The sequence below is a fragment of the Schistocerca piceifrons genome, chromosome 1 (assembly GCF_021461385.2).
Source record: "Schistocerca piceifrons isolate TAMUIC-IGC-003096 chromosome 1, iqSchPice1.1, whole genome shotgun sequence".
Taxonomy (NCBI): domain Eukaryota; kingdom Metazoa; phylum Arthropoda; class Insecta; order Orthoptera; family Acrididae; genus Schistocerca; species Schistocerca piceifrons.
This window is the reverse complement of record NC_060138.1, coordinates 846,232,688-846,252,231: the sequence shown is the minus strand read 5'-3', so window position 1 is coordinate 846,252,231 and position 19,544 is coordinate 846,232,688. Positions and strand designations below refer to the sequence as shown.

At 40.6% G+C, this 19,544-nt stretch overlaps 1 protein-coding gene across 3 annotated transcripts in view; it reads right to left on the bottom strand.

Moving 5' to 3' along the window:
* Positions 1–19,544, bottom strand: part of LOC124715465 (E3 ubiquitin-protein ligase Bre1) — a 274,712-nt gene that overhangs the window by 132,874 nt on the left and 122,294 nt on the right. For all 3 annotated transcript variants that reach the window (XM_047243098.1, XM_047243099.1, XM_047243100.1), the window contains exons 8-9: positions 18,475–18,648; positions 6,505–6,762 (exon numbers count right to left, since the gene is read on the bottom strand). In XM_047243098.1, the coding sequence (XP_047099054.1) occupies positions 6,505–6,762; positions 18,475–18,648 (432 nt within the window). The remainder of the gene's footprint in view (positions 1–6,504; positions 6,763–18,474; positions 18,649–19,544) is intronic.

Genomic DNA, 19,544 nt, shown 5'->3' with positions numbered 1-19,544 from the left:
TACCTTTATTCCACAAAGAATTGCATTTCTTTTTGTTATTCAAAAAACAAAGATGATGTGACTTACCAAACGAAAGCGCTCGCAGGTCGATAGACACACAAACAAACACAAACATACACACAAAATTCTAGCTTTCGCAACAAACGGTTGCTTCGTCAGGAAAGAGGGAAGGAGAGGGAAAGACGAAAGGATGTGGATTTTAAGGGAGAGGGCAAGGAGTCACTCCAATCCCGGGAGTGGAAAGACTTACCTTAGGGGGAAAAAAGGATGGGTATACACTCGCACACACACACATATCCATCCACACATATACAGACACAAGCAGACATATTTAAAGACAAAGAGTTTGGGCAGAGATGTCAGTCGAGGCGGAAGTGCAGAGGCAAAGATGAAGTTGAATGACAGGTGAGGTATGAGTGGCGGCAACTTGAAATTAGCGGAGATTGATGCCTGGTGGATAACAGGAAGAGAGGATATATTGAAGGGCAAGTTCCCATCTCTGGAGTTCGGATAGGTTGGTGTTAGTGGGAAGTATCCAGATAACCCGGACGGTGCAACACTGTGCCAAGATGTGCTGGCCGTGCACCAAGACATGTTTAGCCACACGGTGATCCTCATTACCAACAAACACTGTCTGCCTGTGTCCATTCATGCGAATGGGCAGTTTGTTGCTGGTCATTCCCACATAGAATGCATCACAGTGTAGGCAGGTCAGTTGGTAAATCACGTGGGTGCTTTCACACGTGGCTCTGCCTTTGATCGTGTACACCTTCCTGGTTACAGGACTGGAGTAGGTGGTGGTGGGAGGGTGCATGGGACAGGTTTTACACCGGGGGCAGTTACAAGGGTAGGAGCCAGAGGGTAGGGAAGGTGGTTTGGGGATTTCATAGGGATGAACTAACAGGTTACGAAGGTTAGGTGGACGGCGGAAAGACACTCTTGGTGGAGTGGGGAGAATTTCATGAAGGATGGATCTCATCTCAGGGCAGGATTTGACGAAGTCGTATCCCTGCTGGAGAGCCACATTCAGAGTCTGGTCCAGTCCCGGAAAGTATCCTGTCACAAGTGGGGCACTTTTGTGGTTCTTCTGTGGGAGGTTCTGGGTGTGAGGGGATGAGGAAGTGGCTCTGGTTATTTGCTTCTGTACCAGGTCGGGAGGGTAGTTACGGGATGCGAAAGCTGTTGTCTGGTTGTTGGTGTAATGGTTCAGGGATTCCCGACTGGAGCAGATTCGTTTGCCATGAAGACCTAGGCTGTAGGGAAGGGACCGTTTGGTGTGGAATGGGTGGCAGCTGTCATAATGGAGGTACTGTTACTTGTTGGTCGGTTTGATGTGGACGGACGTGTGAAGCTGGCCATTGGACAGATGGAGATCAACGTCAAGGAAAGTGGCGTGGGATTTGGAGTAGGACCAGGTGAATCTGATGGAACCAAAAGAGTTGAGGTTGGAGAGGAAATTCTGGAGTTCTTCTTCACTGTGAGTCCAGATCATGAAGATGTCATCAATAAATCTGTACCAAACTTTGGGTTGGCAGGCCTGGGTAACCAAGAAGGCTTCCTCTAGGCGACCCATGAATAGGTTGGCATACGAGGGGGCCATCCTGGTACCCATGGCTGTTCCCTTTAATTGTTGGTATGTCTGGCCTTCAAAAGTGAAGAAGTTGTGGGTCAGGATGAAGCTGGCTAAGGTAATGAGGAAAGAGGTTTTAGGTAGGGTGGCAGGTGATCGGCGTGAAAGGAAATGCTCCATCGCAGCGAGGCCCTGGACGTGTGGAATATTTGTGTTTAAGAAATTGAGAGGAGGACTATATCTCATTTTGTTCTTGAGTTATTGGGTTTTACATCTGAAGGACAGTCGCACACAATACACCCATTTACATTCTTGTGCATCACGAATCACATGGTCATAACAATTGTTATATCTTATAAACACGATATCAAAATGAGGTTTTCTGCAAATGATACTACACAATGAGGTACTTCGTTGTATAAATATACTCTAAACTTCTTTATTCACCGTGATATGGCAGTAACTCATCCACAGCAGTGAGAAGCTGGTGGCTAAGGCACATTCAGATGTCCATGGCACTGTAGAAAAAATCCAAGCAACATGCACACACACATCCACAACACCTGATGAATGGCATAGCAGTATTTGTATGTGTGCCCACAATGAAAGGGTTAGCATACTGCTTAATCACACAACAATCTTCCAGAATGAGTTTGAAGAGTACTTTGGGCTGTTCTGGTGGAACTGTGTGTGTGTGTGTGTGTGTGTGTGTGTGTGTGTGTGTGTGTGTGTGGATCACTATATTTTTAAAAATAGCACACTTGATGCGAGCAATGAACTCACTCACAACATACTTGTTATATGATACCTGAAAAGGATTGTGCTCTTTCTATCCTGCACTAAGAATTTACGTGGATCCAGAAATACCAACCAAGTATCCAATGCAATTACTGCAATTACAAGTAATTCTGATGCAGCAAAAAATTTATTAAATCCTCAATGGATGAGCAAACACAGTTGCACAATGATGCAAAGAACTTTTTAGGGCATAAGGAACTTTGAAACTTCCAGGTAGATTCAAATTGTGTGCCTGAAGTTTCAAATCAGTGCCCATTCTGCCACATAGTGAAAATTTCAAGGCACAAGAACAACACTTTGATGCAATATACTATTCATATATCATGAGTTTTCTCATTTCTGTTATTAATTGAGTTACAAAAAACATCTACCGTATTTACTCGAATCTAAGCCGCACCTCAAAAATGAGACTCGAAATAAAGGAAAAAAAAAATTCCCGAATCTAAGCCGCACCTGAAATCTGAGACTCGAAATTCAAGGGGAGAGAAAAGTTTTAGGCCGCACCTCCAAATCGAAACAAAGTTGGTCCATTCTAATATGACACACAATTTGGGTATAATGAATGACAATACAGCTACAGTAGTTTGGTTCGAGTCGTAATCTTAGCAGTTAAGCTTTACCAGGTAGCCATTGCTATGTGTCAGGCGCTCCGTCCGTATTTATACGGGTACCCTTCCTTTTTCACGTGCTTCGTCTGGTTTGGATCGATTGCTTATTTTGCTTTGATCTGATAAGTGCCGTTTTCTTTGTTATAGGTGTTTACGTCACTCGAAGCTGAAAATGCATTACTGTGCTGTGTCATACATTGTTTGTCGCATTCTGATAGTGCGTGTTTACGGCGTGTTTCCGCTCGCGGCATGGCTTGCTTTTGTGCGTGCTACCGCCGCTTACAATTAAAAAACAAGAGAGAGGAATCATCTCGTTAGCGAAAAAATGGCAAGAGACTGCTATTTGTTGTTACTTACACTGCTGCTTTCTTTGATAATGATCAACAAGAACCAAATAATAGACTGCTTATAATAGGACATGTTCTGAACGAGAGTTAGGCGAAAATGTTTCTCCGTTTGAAAATCTTTGCGGCCGCTTCTTTAGAACGTCAAATTCTGCACAGAAATTAGAGTCGTCTTAGATTTAAAAATCTAGTCAGTTGCCGTGCTTCATTTCTGACTCTATCACTGTTAGGCACAAGAATAATACGAATATAAACATGACACGATACGTATATTCTTCCGCGTTTGCTGTTGTCTCTAGTTTCGTAGTTTATTAGGCAGTCGTAGTTTATTAGGCAGACAGGATTTAAATAAGATAGCAGGAAACACGAAAGAATACATGGCAAAATGTTTATATTCGTATTACTCTTACAGTGAAGAGAATACTGCATGTGATTCACATTTCATCAGGTTCCTATTAGCAACCATCTCTTCTCACAAGTTCAAAAAAGTTCAGAACGTAGAGTTGGCCATATTGACAACCATCCCAAACAGTCTTGCCAGTCGGATTTTCGTAGTACATTGAAATACTGCTACATTCGAAGATGAACAATACGGAATTTGTATTATTTCGTTGGATAATGTATGAAAATGCAGTGGTCGAAACTCGGGGCGGAGAAAAAAAGCTCGTCTTCCATCTTTTTTAAAAAAAAATTTATTTACTGACGCATTGGTTTTGGCGCCAGTATTTATCTTTGTGCCTACAAAGCATGCCTGTGTAGCGCTATATATATTCGACTGCAGAAGTTAAGTTGTGGTGGCACCTACCAACATTTTTCAGAACTTCCACTTACTTTGCACTCGATTCTAAGCCGCAGGCGGTTTTTTGGATTACAAAAACCGGAAAAAAAGTGCGGCTTAGATTCAAGTAAATACGGTACATTCACATGACTACTTTGCAATTTACTGGCACTCTCAACTGTTCCACTCTCCAAGGCTGTGGGGAAAACAAATATCTAAATCTTTCAGTGTGAGTTCTGATTTCTCTTATTATTGTGATTATAGATGAACATCAACAAACTATTTTCGAATTCAGAGAAGAAAGTGGGTGATTGAAATTTTGTGAAAAGATCTTGCCACAAAGAGTAACACCTTTGTTTTAATGATTGCCACCCCAACTCTCATACCGTACTGCAACGATTTCTCCCATTTTGTGATAATACAGAAAGAAGTACTCTTTTTTGGACTGAATGTTTGTCTTTCATCAATGCTGTCTAGTAAGGATGCCATACAGCGTGGCAATACTCTAGCAGAGGATGGGCAAGTGTTGTGTATGCAGTCTCTTTGGTAGACCAGTAGTGTCTTCTAAATGTCCTGCTAATAAAACACAGTTTTTGGTGATCCTTCCCCACAACATTTTCTATGTTCAAATTCGAGTTGTTCATAATTGTAATCACCAGGTTTTTAGTCTAATTGATGGCCTTTGAATTTGTATGATTTACTGTCTGACCAAAATGTAATGGGTACTTTTTAGTTCTCAAGCAGTCATCAAGAGAGTTTTTACCTGCTTTTTTAAGTAGATATATTTCGATTTTATTTTTGGTGGGTTTGGATGTTACCGTATCCAGTCTCGTTACAACAATCTCATGATCACCAATCTGCCATGATGCTCCCTATTTGCTCAGGATCGTCTGTTGTCAAGAGGTCTAGCATGTTATTGTGTGTGCTGCTGAACCAGGAAGACCTTTCAACTGGCCGCACAGAAAGTCCTTCGCTGCCTGCCACACCTTATGACAACCTCTTACTTGACCACTGGTGAGCGGTAAACCTCAGTGCATGCAGTAACAAGGGTGGCCACAGTAGCGGACTGACTGGTGACACGTGTGATGGGCTGGAAGTCCCTTGGACCCCTAAGTCAAGGAACGGCCCCTCCTCCCCTCCCCCATTGCTCATTGGTACCAGCTTCAAGCTGCATCACAGATTCCAGCACCGTCTGGAAATGGGAGTGAAGGTTCACCAACTTGGCTTACATCCAAATACAAAAATCACAGTCTGTATCTGTACTAAAGTTGGCAGAATTACACACCAAACAGTTACCCAAATGCAAGACTACACCTACACAAACACATAATAATTAAACAACTAAGCACACAAGTAGACAAAAAAAAAGACACTTCAAGGAAGAAGCTCATACAATAATTGACAAATGAACAATGTACTCTCCTGTGGTGCTGCAAGGAGAGAGACTACTGGCAAACCTCGGTGTCTTACAATTGTAACTGAGTGTTCCAGCAAAAGCAAACCACTGTCATGGTATAGATGGTGAAACTATAGACCAGACAGCTACTGAAACTTTTATATCTGGTTTTGGATTTCCTATGTTATGAAACTTGATCAAATTTTCATAAAGTTGCAAGGGGTACAGCAATGAAATAGCTTAAAAACATAGCTTTGTGAGGCAAAAACAAATTTGTGTGATACAGTATTTTAAACTATGGCTGACAATATGTGTGGGCAAAAATTATGAGAAAGATGCATACAACATGCAATAACAAAAATTAATACCAAGTTTTAACTAAGTGATTTACGTCAGTGAGAGAATGTCAGTGGTAAGAATGACAAGACAATAAAGCAGTATCTTGTTAAATCAAAATATGGCATTGAAAACACAGAAAATGCAACTGATTCAACATGGGATCGTAGAAAATGGTTTTCTAGAAAATCAGATACACATTTCTTGGTATGACATGAAAGCTGTAATAGCCATGTTGGAATAAAAGGAAAAATAAAAATGAAGACAGATTTTTAACAGTATTTTCTACCCTGTTTTATCAATGAGCACAATATTTAGAAGGTAAGACAAATACTGTAAACAAACCATTTCATTACTAAGCGTTACTCTTCTCCATACCACTAGGGCAGCGTTTCTTTCATATTTACTGGTGTGCAATTGTAACCATATGCAAATACAATAAATAATGTAACACATAAAACTCTTCAACTTCTTAAAATTAGATGATTACCCAGCCAAGAAATTGCCAAACTGATAAAAGACAGGATATAATTATATCTAACAACTGAAGTAGGCTGTTTAATTACACTACTAACAATCGTTTTCAAACAAATGAATTTTTACTATTTTAAAAAATAGACATTAGTTTTGTTTATATTTACTTGCAATATCATGACATTTGAGGGACTACTTGCCTTTGGTATCTCTGCATTGGCTTCCTTGTATTTGCGCTTGTAACGGTGAACTTCACCTTTGAGTTGTTGATTGTGGTTTTGAAGTGAAGTAATTAGGTGACGCATCTCGCGATTTATCGGGCCAGTCTGTTCATTCGCTGCCAAATTTTGCTCAAATTCAATGCGTAACATCTCATATTCTTTTCGAAGTTGTGCTAGGACATCCTCCAACTGGATCACTTCAGTACGCAGCTTCTTCTGTGCCATTAACTCCTCACTCTGTATCGATAAGAAATTAAGACATTGTAGAATTGCATAACAGCTATGTCACATAAATTATAACTGATGTATGTGCAACACTTCCCAACAGAAAAATGCTGCTGATTAAGCAAAGGAATAACTGGTTTTGCACAACGTATGGAAAATTTTGTACAACATATGGAAAATGAGAATTGAATAATATGGAGTGACACTGTTCTTCGCATCCCACCGAGCGAGATGGTGCAGTGCTTAGCACATTGGACTCGCATTCGGGAGGATGACGGTTAATCCCGCGTCCGACTATCCTGATTTAGGTTTTCCGTGATTTCCCTAAATCGCTCCAGATGGTTCCTTTGAAAGGGCAAGTTCGACTTCCTTCCCCATCCTTCCCTAATCCAATGAGACCGATGACTCGCTGTTTGGTCTCTTCCTCCCACACAACCCAACCCTTTGCATCTGCCCACTCAGCACAGAGTTAAGATTTAACAGACAGAATGGTGACATTAGTAATCGTTTTTTATACCATGATGCCTGTCACAATTAGCATAAGCAAGGATTATTTACACTTAAAGAAGAAAACATCTAGATATTCAGGGTGATCAGAAACAGTCTGAAAACCTAGCTTTTCTGACTGTTTCTGACCATCCTACTTAATGTCACTGAAACAATGCCCACAAAGATTTAAATCTTAACAATTCTGTCTCAAAATTTACTAGTTTCCTTGAGTGCATTTTCCTTTTGTTATGAGGTTCACTCAAATGAAATATGGTCTGTGCATCTACCTTTTCCTTACACGTAAGGTGGCGCCACATAATTGCGGGAATGGTGGCGCCATCTATTGGTAGAGAGACTGACGCATGCACACCATCTGATGTTGCATAGCGCCAATGTGGTTTCACGCTGAAGAGAAGGTGGTCACGAGGAGTGCTTCGATTTTTGGTGGTGGAGGGAGTTGGAGGCCGTGAAGGCTGTGTACGGTGAGCACAGTCTGAGTTGTTCAAGTGTTATGGAATCGCACAAACAATTCCTTGAGGGGCACGAGACACTGGAAGATGATGTTCATCCTGGACCACTCATCATGTCATCACACCAGAAATGGTTGCAGAAGTGAATGCTTTAGTTTTGGACAACCGCAGAATCATCATGGACAAGATCCATCGGTTACTGGGTATTAGCATGGGCACTGCCCACACCATAATGCATCAACACATGAACTTGTCTTTGAGTCAAGTGCAATGTCATCACGAGGAGGAATACGGCTTTCTGTCGCATATTGTCACAGGTGATGAAACACAATGCCCAACGTCATCAAACCACTTCACAGAACCTTAGACGAGCCATCAAATCGATACGCCAAGGCATGTTGTTCAATGGCATTATCCTCCCACGTGATAATGCCCACCCACATACGGCCAATGCGTTGAAGACGATGTTGCAGCAGTTTTGGTGAGCAACTGCTGTAACATCCACTGAATAGTTCCAATATTTCTCCATGTGACTTTCATGTGTTTGGACCTCTAAAACAAGCTATTCACGGATATTGATTTGTAATGGACAACGAAGTGTGTGACTGGGTCCAGGCCTGGATCCGATAGTAGCCTACTAGCTTCTTCAAGGATGGAATCAACTGGCTGGTGTCGTAATGGGATAAATGTGCCAACAATTTCGGTGACTATTTTTGATTATGTGTACTTTGTACAACTACATTTTTGAGTTAATAAAATCATTACCGTTACTTTACAATAGTGACCAGATTTCATTTGAATGCCCCTTACACAAAATATTTTCCACGTTTGACAATGTTTTCCCGTATATGACATTACTTTGGCTTCCTCACTAGAACACAACTGACATCACAAATAAAATGCAACCTCACATTCCTTGTTCAACAGTTAACTTAAAAAGAGAGAGAGAGAGAGAGAGAGAGAGAGAGAGAGAGAGAGAGAGAGAGAGAGGAAAAAAATAAAATAAAAGAAAGAAATTGACTTTTCAATATCCTCAAGTCGCTGCTCAGTGGAAACTGAGCAGACATTAAACAAACTCTTGTTTCCCACAGTCATTTGATTGCAGACATGAGGTTACTGATTTGATGAATTCTTGGCTCTTCTCCTTACCGCATGCTAATTCTGCACTATTGCTTCGCATTCACTATAAAAATGGAAATGATCGTGTGACATCGTTGGCCGGGAGGCCCCATTCGGGAAGTTCGGCCGCAGTATTGCAAGTCCTTTTTAGGTGAGGCCACATCGGCGACTTGCGAGTCAATGATGATGATGGACACACAACACCCAGTCCCCTGCTGGGAATCAAACCTAGGGCCCCTGAGTGGTAGGCAAGAACACTACTGCTATGCTACGGAGGTGGACTGTCCACTATAAGTAAAACCTACATAAGAAAATCATTACGAAAGATTATACATATGTATAGTCTCATTACCTGCTCCAACTGTAAATGAAATCCATTAGATACAGGCTTGGTTTACATTACTGATAATTTTGTGCTTTGTATTATGAAGAATCATACTCACATCTCTCAATGACAAACTTGAAATAAATTGTTCATAATTTCACTCAGCTGTGGACTGAATTCTGCCACTCCCTTTGATAAATTTTAAAATCACAGTAAACATCAGCTTTGTACAATGTGACTTTGCTAATAGCATATTTGATTGTCACATGAGAAAACGATCTCCTTTACAATCTCCAAATAGTCTCAGTAGTTCAAAACAGCCTCAAACTCAGTTACTTATCTTATTGGTTTGGGATGCAGAGCTGCTTCTTGTACTACTTGCTGAATTTTTCCGCCAATTCAATGCAACGATCATCATCTTCATCTTGAATATTATATTATTCACTACAGGACGTGGAAATCTAAATTCTTCCACACTACATGAAAAGTACATGTCAGAGAAGTAACTTTGCATATAAGTTCTTTACCAGTATACTTATATGTGGCACCATATGTACCCATTATGAGAAAGTTGTTTTTATTGCTTCACCAGGTCCGTAAATGGTTTTATTGTATATGTATTCAGCATATTCTTCTTCAAAAGCAAATGCATTAATATAACAGATATATGAACGAGGTGTACCATGCTAGCTCTTTCTTAATGTCAACACGCTGAGAATTTTCAAGTCAGTATACTTTATACTTTTCAAGAAATTGCCTTATTTCTGGATCACTGGGCACCAGCAAGGGTGTGCAGGTGGGGTGAGAATGATGGCAGCTGCCCCGAGTGAGAATTCATTTAATCTATGAGTATGAAAAAGGACTCATTTTTACGACCTAAAATACCTGGAAAATTATCACTAAAGTCAACTGAAAATATCAATTAAAAAGACATTTTAAGAAATCTCATTCTTTGAAGGTGTAAGGAAAATTTTTGTCTGAACCATCTTAGGGCTATTGCAGTGTATGACCCAGCAGAGATTCTCAAAGGCAAGTGAACTTCTGTTGAAATAGAACACATGCTCACATTTAGAAAATATTTCAACATTTCCTGAAACAACTGAAACATGCACTTTTATATTTTGCTTTAGTTTCCAAACAAATCTAAAATATTGACACTCATGTACAGATATTTCATAAATGGGCATTACATTGAGTACATCGGTACTTTTGTTTCAGTAGCTATGCCTGGTACAAATACAACGATGACATGACAATCACAATAAGCAAATAAACCATCAATTTATCTTCACCATGTATGGAGCAAAACTGATGCGAATTTCCTAAAGCCACATGTATTGTTCATTTCTTTCAACATTAAAAGAACTGTTGTTTCATAAACGTGTAAAAAATGAAGTAAAATCTTAAAGATGACATCCTTGAAAAATTAAATAAAGCAAAGTATCTATATGCTGAAAAATGCAAAATTAAATTTACATTTCTATAGACAGAACATTTTGGACTTTAGTACTAGTGAACAATGTGTACCTCATAACGAAAGAAAAATTACCCGTCAACAAACTCAGGGCATTACTAATAAGCTGTAATAAAATTATCTAAGCTGCAACTGACTGAGTGACAAAATTGCTACATATATACCTCCACATTCCACAAGACACTATATGGTGCATGGCGAAGGGGGTAACTTATACCAGTACTGCTCAATCCCTTTCCTGTTTCACTCGCAAATGGAGAGAGGGAAAATGACTTATCTATGCGTCACTGTGCAAATCCCAGTTTCTTATCTCGTCCTCATGAGAAATGAGCATTTGCAGCAGTAGAATCTTTCTGCAGACAGCGTTTCACAAAGAGAACATCATCTTCCCTCCATGGATTGCCTTGTGAGTTCACAAAGCATTTCCGTAATACCTGTGGGCTGACGGAACCTACAGCTTGGCTCTTAATTGCTTTGGTATAATACTTCAATCCACCTCCATGGTGATCACAACAGTCGAGCAATGTTGAAGAATGGGTCAGATAAGTTATAGATGAGATACTTTCCTAAAATTTTAACAATAAACTGAAATCAAACATTCTCCTGCTGTGTTCCTTTTTAATTTGCGGCTATAACTTTGAACTATTAAAAATATATTAAAGAATACATTCAGCTAAGTGATAATGATGTTAATTTGTAGACCAGACTGTGTTGTACTAAATGCATTTTATCTGAAAGGCTTAGGACTAACCACTACTGAATAACTGTAAAAAATGTAGATGCTTCGGGAGGGGGAAAAAAACCACATGCAGCCTGGAACACACATGGCTGCCATTTCAAAATAGTAAACAATACATTTTTTTAAAAAATATTTTTGTGACTACTAAACATTGGAGAATTCACCTAGCAAATATAAAATTTTTCTGAGGTGGTCAAGCAACCAATTATTTTATTGTTGGACCACTTGGTATGGACTGACCCCTCAATCTTCATCAGTCATTGTCCTTACCCATGACAAGGACCTTGTTGGCCAAAAGCTCATTTTGTGACAGTTTTTGTGTTTTTTGGTAATTAGTGGTGTAAGTTGAAGACTATTATGGAAAGGGAGATAATTTGCTGGGAACCCTTGATATAATGGGGCAAAGATGACGTGTGGAGTGTATATTAGTGTGAAAATGGATGCAGACAAGACGATGATGATGATGCATAAGAGAGGTTCCTTTGGAAGGGAAGTTGGCAAATTCTTGAAAGGATGAAATGTTTTGGAAATACAGTAAAACTTGATCAAAGTGGAATGTGTATAATTGGGAAATCTGCCCAAACCATACAAACATTTCAGTCCCGATGCATTCAACACACCTTTATATGCTAATTTTTTTGTATAAAGCAAAACATTCCTAATGCAGAAAGGGAATGCAAACTTTAAATCTTTATTAAAATTCATTGTTTAATGTGGAAAAGAGCTTATACAGTACTACTACATTACATATCCACTAGTTATTCATGACTCTACAAATATGCTACTTCTAATATGAAGACTTGACAATGCTGTTAAGCAGTGCAAAACCAAGAAAAAAAAGGTTTGGCACAGCATGGTGCTGTGGGTGTGGACATCAAGCCACACCACTCTGCATAACAATGAACAAGTTATGCACAATGTTGATACATCAAATGAAACGCCAGGTTTATCCTACCCCATCAAGGATCGGGCCACCTATGGAAGCAGTCATGTTATTTACCAGCTCTGCTGCAATCATTGCACAGCTTTTTATATTGGAATGACTGCCAACCAGCTGTCCACCAGAATGAATGGTCACCTCCGAACTGTGGCCGAGAGCAAAGCAGACCATCCTGTGGCACAACATGCAGCTGAACATAATGCACTCGATTTCAGTGGCTGCTACACTATTCGTGCCAATTGGATCCTTCCCTATAGCACCAGCTTTTCTGAACTGCACAAATGGGAGTTATCCTTGCAACACATTCTCCACTCCAAACCATGTTTTGTTGAATCACTCGATAACAGTTTTGCGCTTTACTTTTCTTACTGCCAAGCCAATCCCATTTACTGCATCCAGCACAGAAACCAACTGTGTAAGAGCAAATGCATTTTTGGGTTCTTCATCACTAAGAATAACGGACTGCATCAGTAATGGCCTATAATGGGACTTGAATGTGTGAATAACACCCTGGCCCATGGTTTGTATAAGGCTGGTTGAACCTTAGGGGGAACAAGCCAATTTCATGTTTGATAATCTAATTTTTAGGTGGCAGGTTGAATTGTCTGATAAAAGGAGAGCTTGGTGGTTTTTGTATTAAAAGAGTCCAGCCATTCTTCCGTAAGACCACTCACCATCCATGCCGTTTTATTGCTTCGCCATGTGACTCAAAGCTTACTGACATACATGTTTTTGAAACAGCACAGTTTTGCACCTTTCCAGTCACCACTGGCTTCTCTATTTCACCTAACATGTTCCACACAGCAGTGCAGTGAGTCTATCCTTTGACATTTTTCCACCGATGCGTTTTTCACCTCAAACAGCTAGAGATTTTGAAGGGAGTGTGCGATAAAACAGTCTTGTTTCATTAGCATTGCAGATGAGTATTGTCTTCCTTTCTGTTGTTACATTTTCCTGCACATCCTTAGCTTCCCCACACACTTTATTTCACATGATTTTGTGCCTAGCTTTGGAACTGCCCAGCCATCCTGTGGGCATCAAACTCTGTATTTCCAAGCTCTTTAGTAACTTTTAAAGCCTCACACTGCAACATGTTCCCAGACAAAGAAAAGTTTTCTGCCTGCGCACATACAAACATTCCCACACTATCACGTTACTCTCTTCATTTCTAGTCTTTGCCTTTCTTTTCATTTGCCCTTCCCCTTTCATCCATTCATCCCATATCTTATCCCTGTTTCTTAAAGTATCATAAATTTGTGTTTTACGGCATTTTAAACACTATATCAGTTCCTACACAGAGAGTTTGGCAGCAAAGAAGTGCTTCCACTGCAGATATCGACAGAAGGAGAGTAGGTATTTGACAAATTCAGCATGGTTAAATTTGGGTGTAGGGCTAAACGGAATGCCTTTGGATAGGACTGAAACTTCTGTGGAGCTGTGGGTTTTGTTGGAAAGGCTAACAACAGCGTTATGTGAATGTTTTGGCTCTGGATTTGGTGGAGAGCTGGTAGTGAGTTTTGGTGGATGTAGCAAGTTGAAAAGATCAGCTAGGCAGGGTTTAGCTGCTATGAGGAGTGGACGACAAGGAACCCTGTGGGTGCAATAGGGGTTGGAGAGTGGTGCCTGAGGCGGCGGTAGGATGTCAGCAAGTTGGTTAACTTATGGAGGTGGTGTCTGAAGGCTCCTCCAGGTGCTGGAGAGAAAAGGATACAGCTTCAGAGATATGATGCTTGTAGTATGGATTGCAGAGTAGTAATATCTTGTGGAAGGAGTAGAGGTGGTTCTGGGATGCCTGTGCCATGTAGGTGTGTTTCTGATGTACTACATTTGTGAGGGCCAGGGATTGGCAGAATCTGGAAAGGCGTAAGTCATTGTGAAAGGAGAGGTGGGATCCAGAGAAAGGAATCTTTACAGTTAGGCCATTTGGAGGAATTGGGTGGTTTAGGTAGCATTTGAAAAATAGGATGTGGTATTGGGTTTTAGCAACGGGAAAGGGATATTTTTCTGAACCAGCACAGAAAGCAGGAGCAAAGATCCATTGTGGCAGGAGTGATGTAAAGGAAACGGGAACAACACAGAAATGGGCAAAATAGGTGTTGATGGTTAGCGGGAATGACACAGAAAAGAGCAAAATAGGTGTTGATGGTTGTGAGAGGAGTTGAATAAGCAAAAAGATACATAAAAAAAGACAAGCAGAAACATGAACAGATATGTAAAAATATGCACAGATATGTAAAAATATGCACAAATACATAAAAATATCCACAAACACACAAAAATATAAGCAAATACACAAAAATATGCACAAACACACAAAAGCCTGAAAAACCACATAAAAAATATAGACAAATACATAAGAAACTGAAATGTGGGGTGAAAAGGAACAATGAGGTACGTGTGTGTGTGTGTGTGTGTGTGTGTGTGTGTGTGTGTGTGTGTTGCCGAAAGTGAAGGGAGTGGGAGGAGGGATAGGTTAGGTCAAGGATCCAAAGTTCATGTGCCATGGGCAGGCATAGAAAACAAAATGCTGAAGTACATCAAGATGAGAGATGAAGTGGGATCAATGGAATAAATATAACTATCGAGGAAAGAATCTGTGGCATTGGATGCAGTATTAACAATCTGAAAAGATGATCATTTATACACTGTGGGTCGCAAGTAGATGCAGTTTGGAATTTGGAGAATAAACACAGTTAAGATGAGAAAGAATGGACACTGAAAAGAGTAATGATATAGAAAAAAGTAACAAAGTAATACATCACAGGGTTATATGATTAAGAAAGCTGTTCAGCAAAAATCAAACAATAGAAACTATTTTGCCCATTTCTGCATCGTTCCCATTTCCTTTACACCATTCCTGCCATCATAGACCATTGCTGTATCTTTCTGAACCAGCTCGGAAAAGAATCCTAAATAGAGTCCCACATCCTGCTTCTCAAATGCTGTGTAAACCATGGAATTCCTCAAACCACTTAACCATTAAAATTCCTTTTTCTGACTCCCACCCCTCCTTTCACAATGGCCTATGCCTTTCCAGATTCTGCCATTCGCTGGCCCCCACAAACTTGGTCCTGCAAAAACACATCTCCATGGCACAGGCGTTCTAGAATCACCTCTCCACAAGATACTACTACTCTGCAATTTCTACTACATATATCACATCTCTGAAATTGAATCCCTCACTCTCCAGCTCCTGGAGGAACAATCCAGACACCACCTCCATAAGTTACCCAACATCCTGACCCCTTACTGCCACTGTGGGGAACAACTATCCAAACCCCTATCGCAGCCACAGTGTTACTCCTCGTCTGTCCCTCATAGCAGCTAAACCCCGCCTAGCTGACCTTTTCAACTTGCCAAATCCCCAAAACTCACTACCAACTCTCCAGCATATCCAGAGCCAATATATTCCTGTACACAGTTGTTAACCTTTCCAACAAAACCCTCAGGTCCACCGAATTTTCAGTCCTATCCAAATGCATCCCCTTTAGCCCTAATCCCAAATTTAACAATGCTGGACTTGTCAAAGACCTACTCTCCTTCTTCCAATCCCTGCAATGGAAGCACTTCTTTGCCACGAATCCCTCCCACCAAAACCACCATAATATCAACACTATCATATTCGTATCACTATCCAACTGTGATTCTCCACATCCTCCCACCTAATCACCTGCTGGTCACCTTCCAGGAATTTCTTGCCTCCAACTTAGTCTCACCATCCTTTTCCAATTCCCTTGCTCAGAACACCAACCTTCAGTAGTAGAAAGAACTGCCATACACAACCTCAAAACAAATCCTGACCTAATCATCCTACCTGCAGACAAAGGTTCCACCACTGTTGTTATGAATTGCAGTGACTACTATGCGGTAGGCGTTCGAAAATTATCTGACTCCGCCACCTGTAAACTCTGCTGGAATGACCCCATCCCAGAAGTCCAACACAAACACCAATCCCTGTTTAAAGCCCTAGGTACTTCCCAGCCTTAGGTCCTTCACAGAACATCTCCCCTGAATCCATTTACCTCCTCACCCCTATGACACCCTGCACACCCTCCTTTTGCATAACCCCCACAATCCAAAAACCCAATAATCCTGGACGCTCCATTGTGGCTGGTTATTGTGCCCCCACTGAAAGAATTTCGGCCCTCATTGACCAACACCTCTATCCAATTGCTCTTAATCTAGCGTCTCATACCAAAGACACCAACCACTTCCTTCACTTACTCTCCACCATTCCCACCCTTTTACCCGCTGGTTCCCTACCTGTCACTGTTCATGCCACCTCACTACATGCCAACATCCTTCATGCCCATGGTCTTACCACTACTGAATACTACCTTCCCCAGTTTCCATCAGACTCTAAGCCTACTACCTCATTCCTCAAACACCTTGCTAACTTTATCCTAACCCACAACTACCACTCATTTGAAGGGAAGGTATATAAACAAATCCGCACCACAGCCATGGGCACCTGCATGGCACTCTCCTATACCTACCTGTTTATGGGCCATCTACAGAAGACCTTCCTACCCTCCCAAAATGCCAAACCCGTAGTCTGGCTCAGGTTCACCAATGATATCACCATGATCGGGACTCAGGGCCAACACATCTTATCTTCATTCCTTCACAATCTTAACACCTTCTCTCCCATGCATTTCACGTGGTCCTCCTCAACCCAACATGCCACCTTCCCACATGTTGACCACCTCCTCTCTGATGGCTCCATCCGCATCTTTATCCACATTAAACCCACCAACCAACAAAAGTATGAGGGTTTTGACAGCTGTTATCCCTTTCACACCAAAAAATCCCTCCCATAGAACCTGGTCACCGGGGTGGTATATTCGCAGTGACAAAAACTCCATTGCTCAGTGTGCTGAGCATCTCACCAAGCTGATCATAGACAGGCACTATCCCCCACACCTAGTCCGCAAACAGATCTCCTGTACCATTTCCTCTCACGCCCCCAATTCTCCAACCACCCCCAAGAACCAGCCAAAAAGGAGTGTCCCCTTCATCACCCAATACCACCCTGGACTAGAATAACTGAACCACATCCTTTTCCAAGGCTTTGATTGCCTATCTTCGTGCCCGAAGGGCATCATATGCTTGTGTGTGCGAATCTTATGTGCCTCTCTTTTACTGATGGAGGCTGTGGCTGAAAGCTTTATGTAAGTATCTTAATTGTGCCTATCTACAACTTGAGGCGTCTTCTTTACAGTAAGTAACAATCAGTCTCTCTCTATATTGTTGTAATTTAAGATAAATACGTCATAGCTGTCAGATCAGTTGATATGGCCACACATCACCATCACTATCTACACAGAAGAATTTGTGAATGCTGCAGTAGTAGTGGTAGTAGTAGTAGTAGTAGTAGTAGTAGTAGTAGCAGCAGTAATAATGTGTGTTTTCGCATGCGCGCGTGTGTGTGTGTGTGTGTGTGTGTGTGTGTGTGTGTGTGTGTGTGTGTGTGTGTGCGCGCGCAGCGCGCGCATGTAAGGGGGGAGGGAGGTGTGTTGACGCTGAACACAGTTAAATATAAATTTCTGTAAGGTGCCACACTTTCCATTGAGGGCATGTACTAACATTGTAAAATAAACTTGTTCCACATCATAGCAAAAGATCAAGCGAGGTGGTACAGTGGTTAGCACAGTGGACTCAGATTCGGGAGGATGACAGTTCAAACCTGTGTCTGGCCATGCACAGCTTGGTTTTGCATGATTTCCCTTTACCCTTCAGGCAAATGCCACGATGGTTCCTTTGAAAGTGCATGGCTGATTTCTTTTCCTAATGTTGACACATTCCGAGCTTGTGCTCCATCTCTAATAACCTCCAAGTCGACAGGACATTAACCCAACCTTCCTTCCTTCCTTCCTTCCTTCCTTCCTTCTTCATAGTGAAAGATCATAATTGCAATCCACAGGAAATGCAGACAACTAACCCACCAACTCATTATTTTTTCCAAAAAGTTGATAGGTATCACCAATACAGTAGTATCAGACTTCTAGTAATGTCAAATAATTCAAACATTAGTGATACATGAGAAAAACTTAAGCGAATAACTGTCATCTTAATTCAAACATGGTAAAGATTTCTAAAGGGGGGCATAAAATTTTCCATCTGAATAGAAACTGGAGAAACTAATACAGATTAACATGTGTAACTTACTTCCATCATTTCTATGTGTCTCAGGTGTGCATTCTTGCTGGTCTGTAACTGTGTCCTAGCTTCATCCAACTGAGTCTTCAGCTGCATGGACTCATTGTACAAGACAGAGAACTGTGACTGCAGGCATTTGTATTCTGTTGTTTCAACTATTACAGACTCTGGAAGTTGTCGGATCTGTAAAATCAATCATCATAGTCAATCAACAAAACCATTTTGTTTCTTTTTTTAATTTTTGATTCTAAACATTATAAAACTGATGCCTTTTCAAATTGTGCATAATATTTAATAAATGCTGTACTAAATGCATGAGGTAACGGGAATGAGAATAGAGAAAGAAACAACGTACTGTAAGGAATTTAAACTACTACTCATGATGATTAATGCAATTTTTTAACACAGCTTTATAAGTGAAATGTTGCTTTTTGAATAATTAATAAAATATCCACAAATGTTTAATTGATGCTAAAAGATATTATGAATATATTTTCTCGGTGTAAATAGATCTGTAAATTAAGGAGAAAAGATTATAATTTAATATAAAAAGATATTCTTACGGTTCATATAAAGATTATCCAAAAGAAATGTTTCTATACCTACTTTATAAAATTAAATAACAACGAAAACAATCAATTTTTGACAAAATAATTTCATTATATAGATAAAAAAATCTACTCATCAAGCAGTGGCAGAACACACACATCAAAGAAAGTTATAATTAGGAAAGCTTTCTGAGCCAGTGGCTCCTCCTTCACACAGAAGGATTGAAGGGGAAGGATGAGGAGTGAAGGAAAAGGACTGGAGAAGTCTAGCAAAAGGGGTAGATTTCAGGAAAGTCACCAAGAACTTTGGGAATTACCACATGGGATGAGAAGTAAAGACTGATTGTTGGAGACTGCATCAGACGAGATTTGAAAATCTGAAAACTCAAATGTGGAAGACAGGGTAATATACAATACAGAGATTACTGCTTAAACATCATGCATCAGTTGATAAGAGTGAAAGGCTAAGCGCATTGTACATAATAGAGATGGGCGGGGGCAGTGAAAAACAGATGGGTAAGACAATGAAAG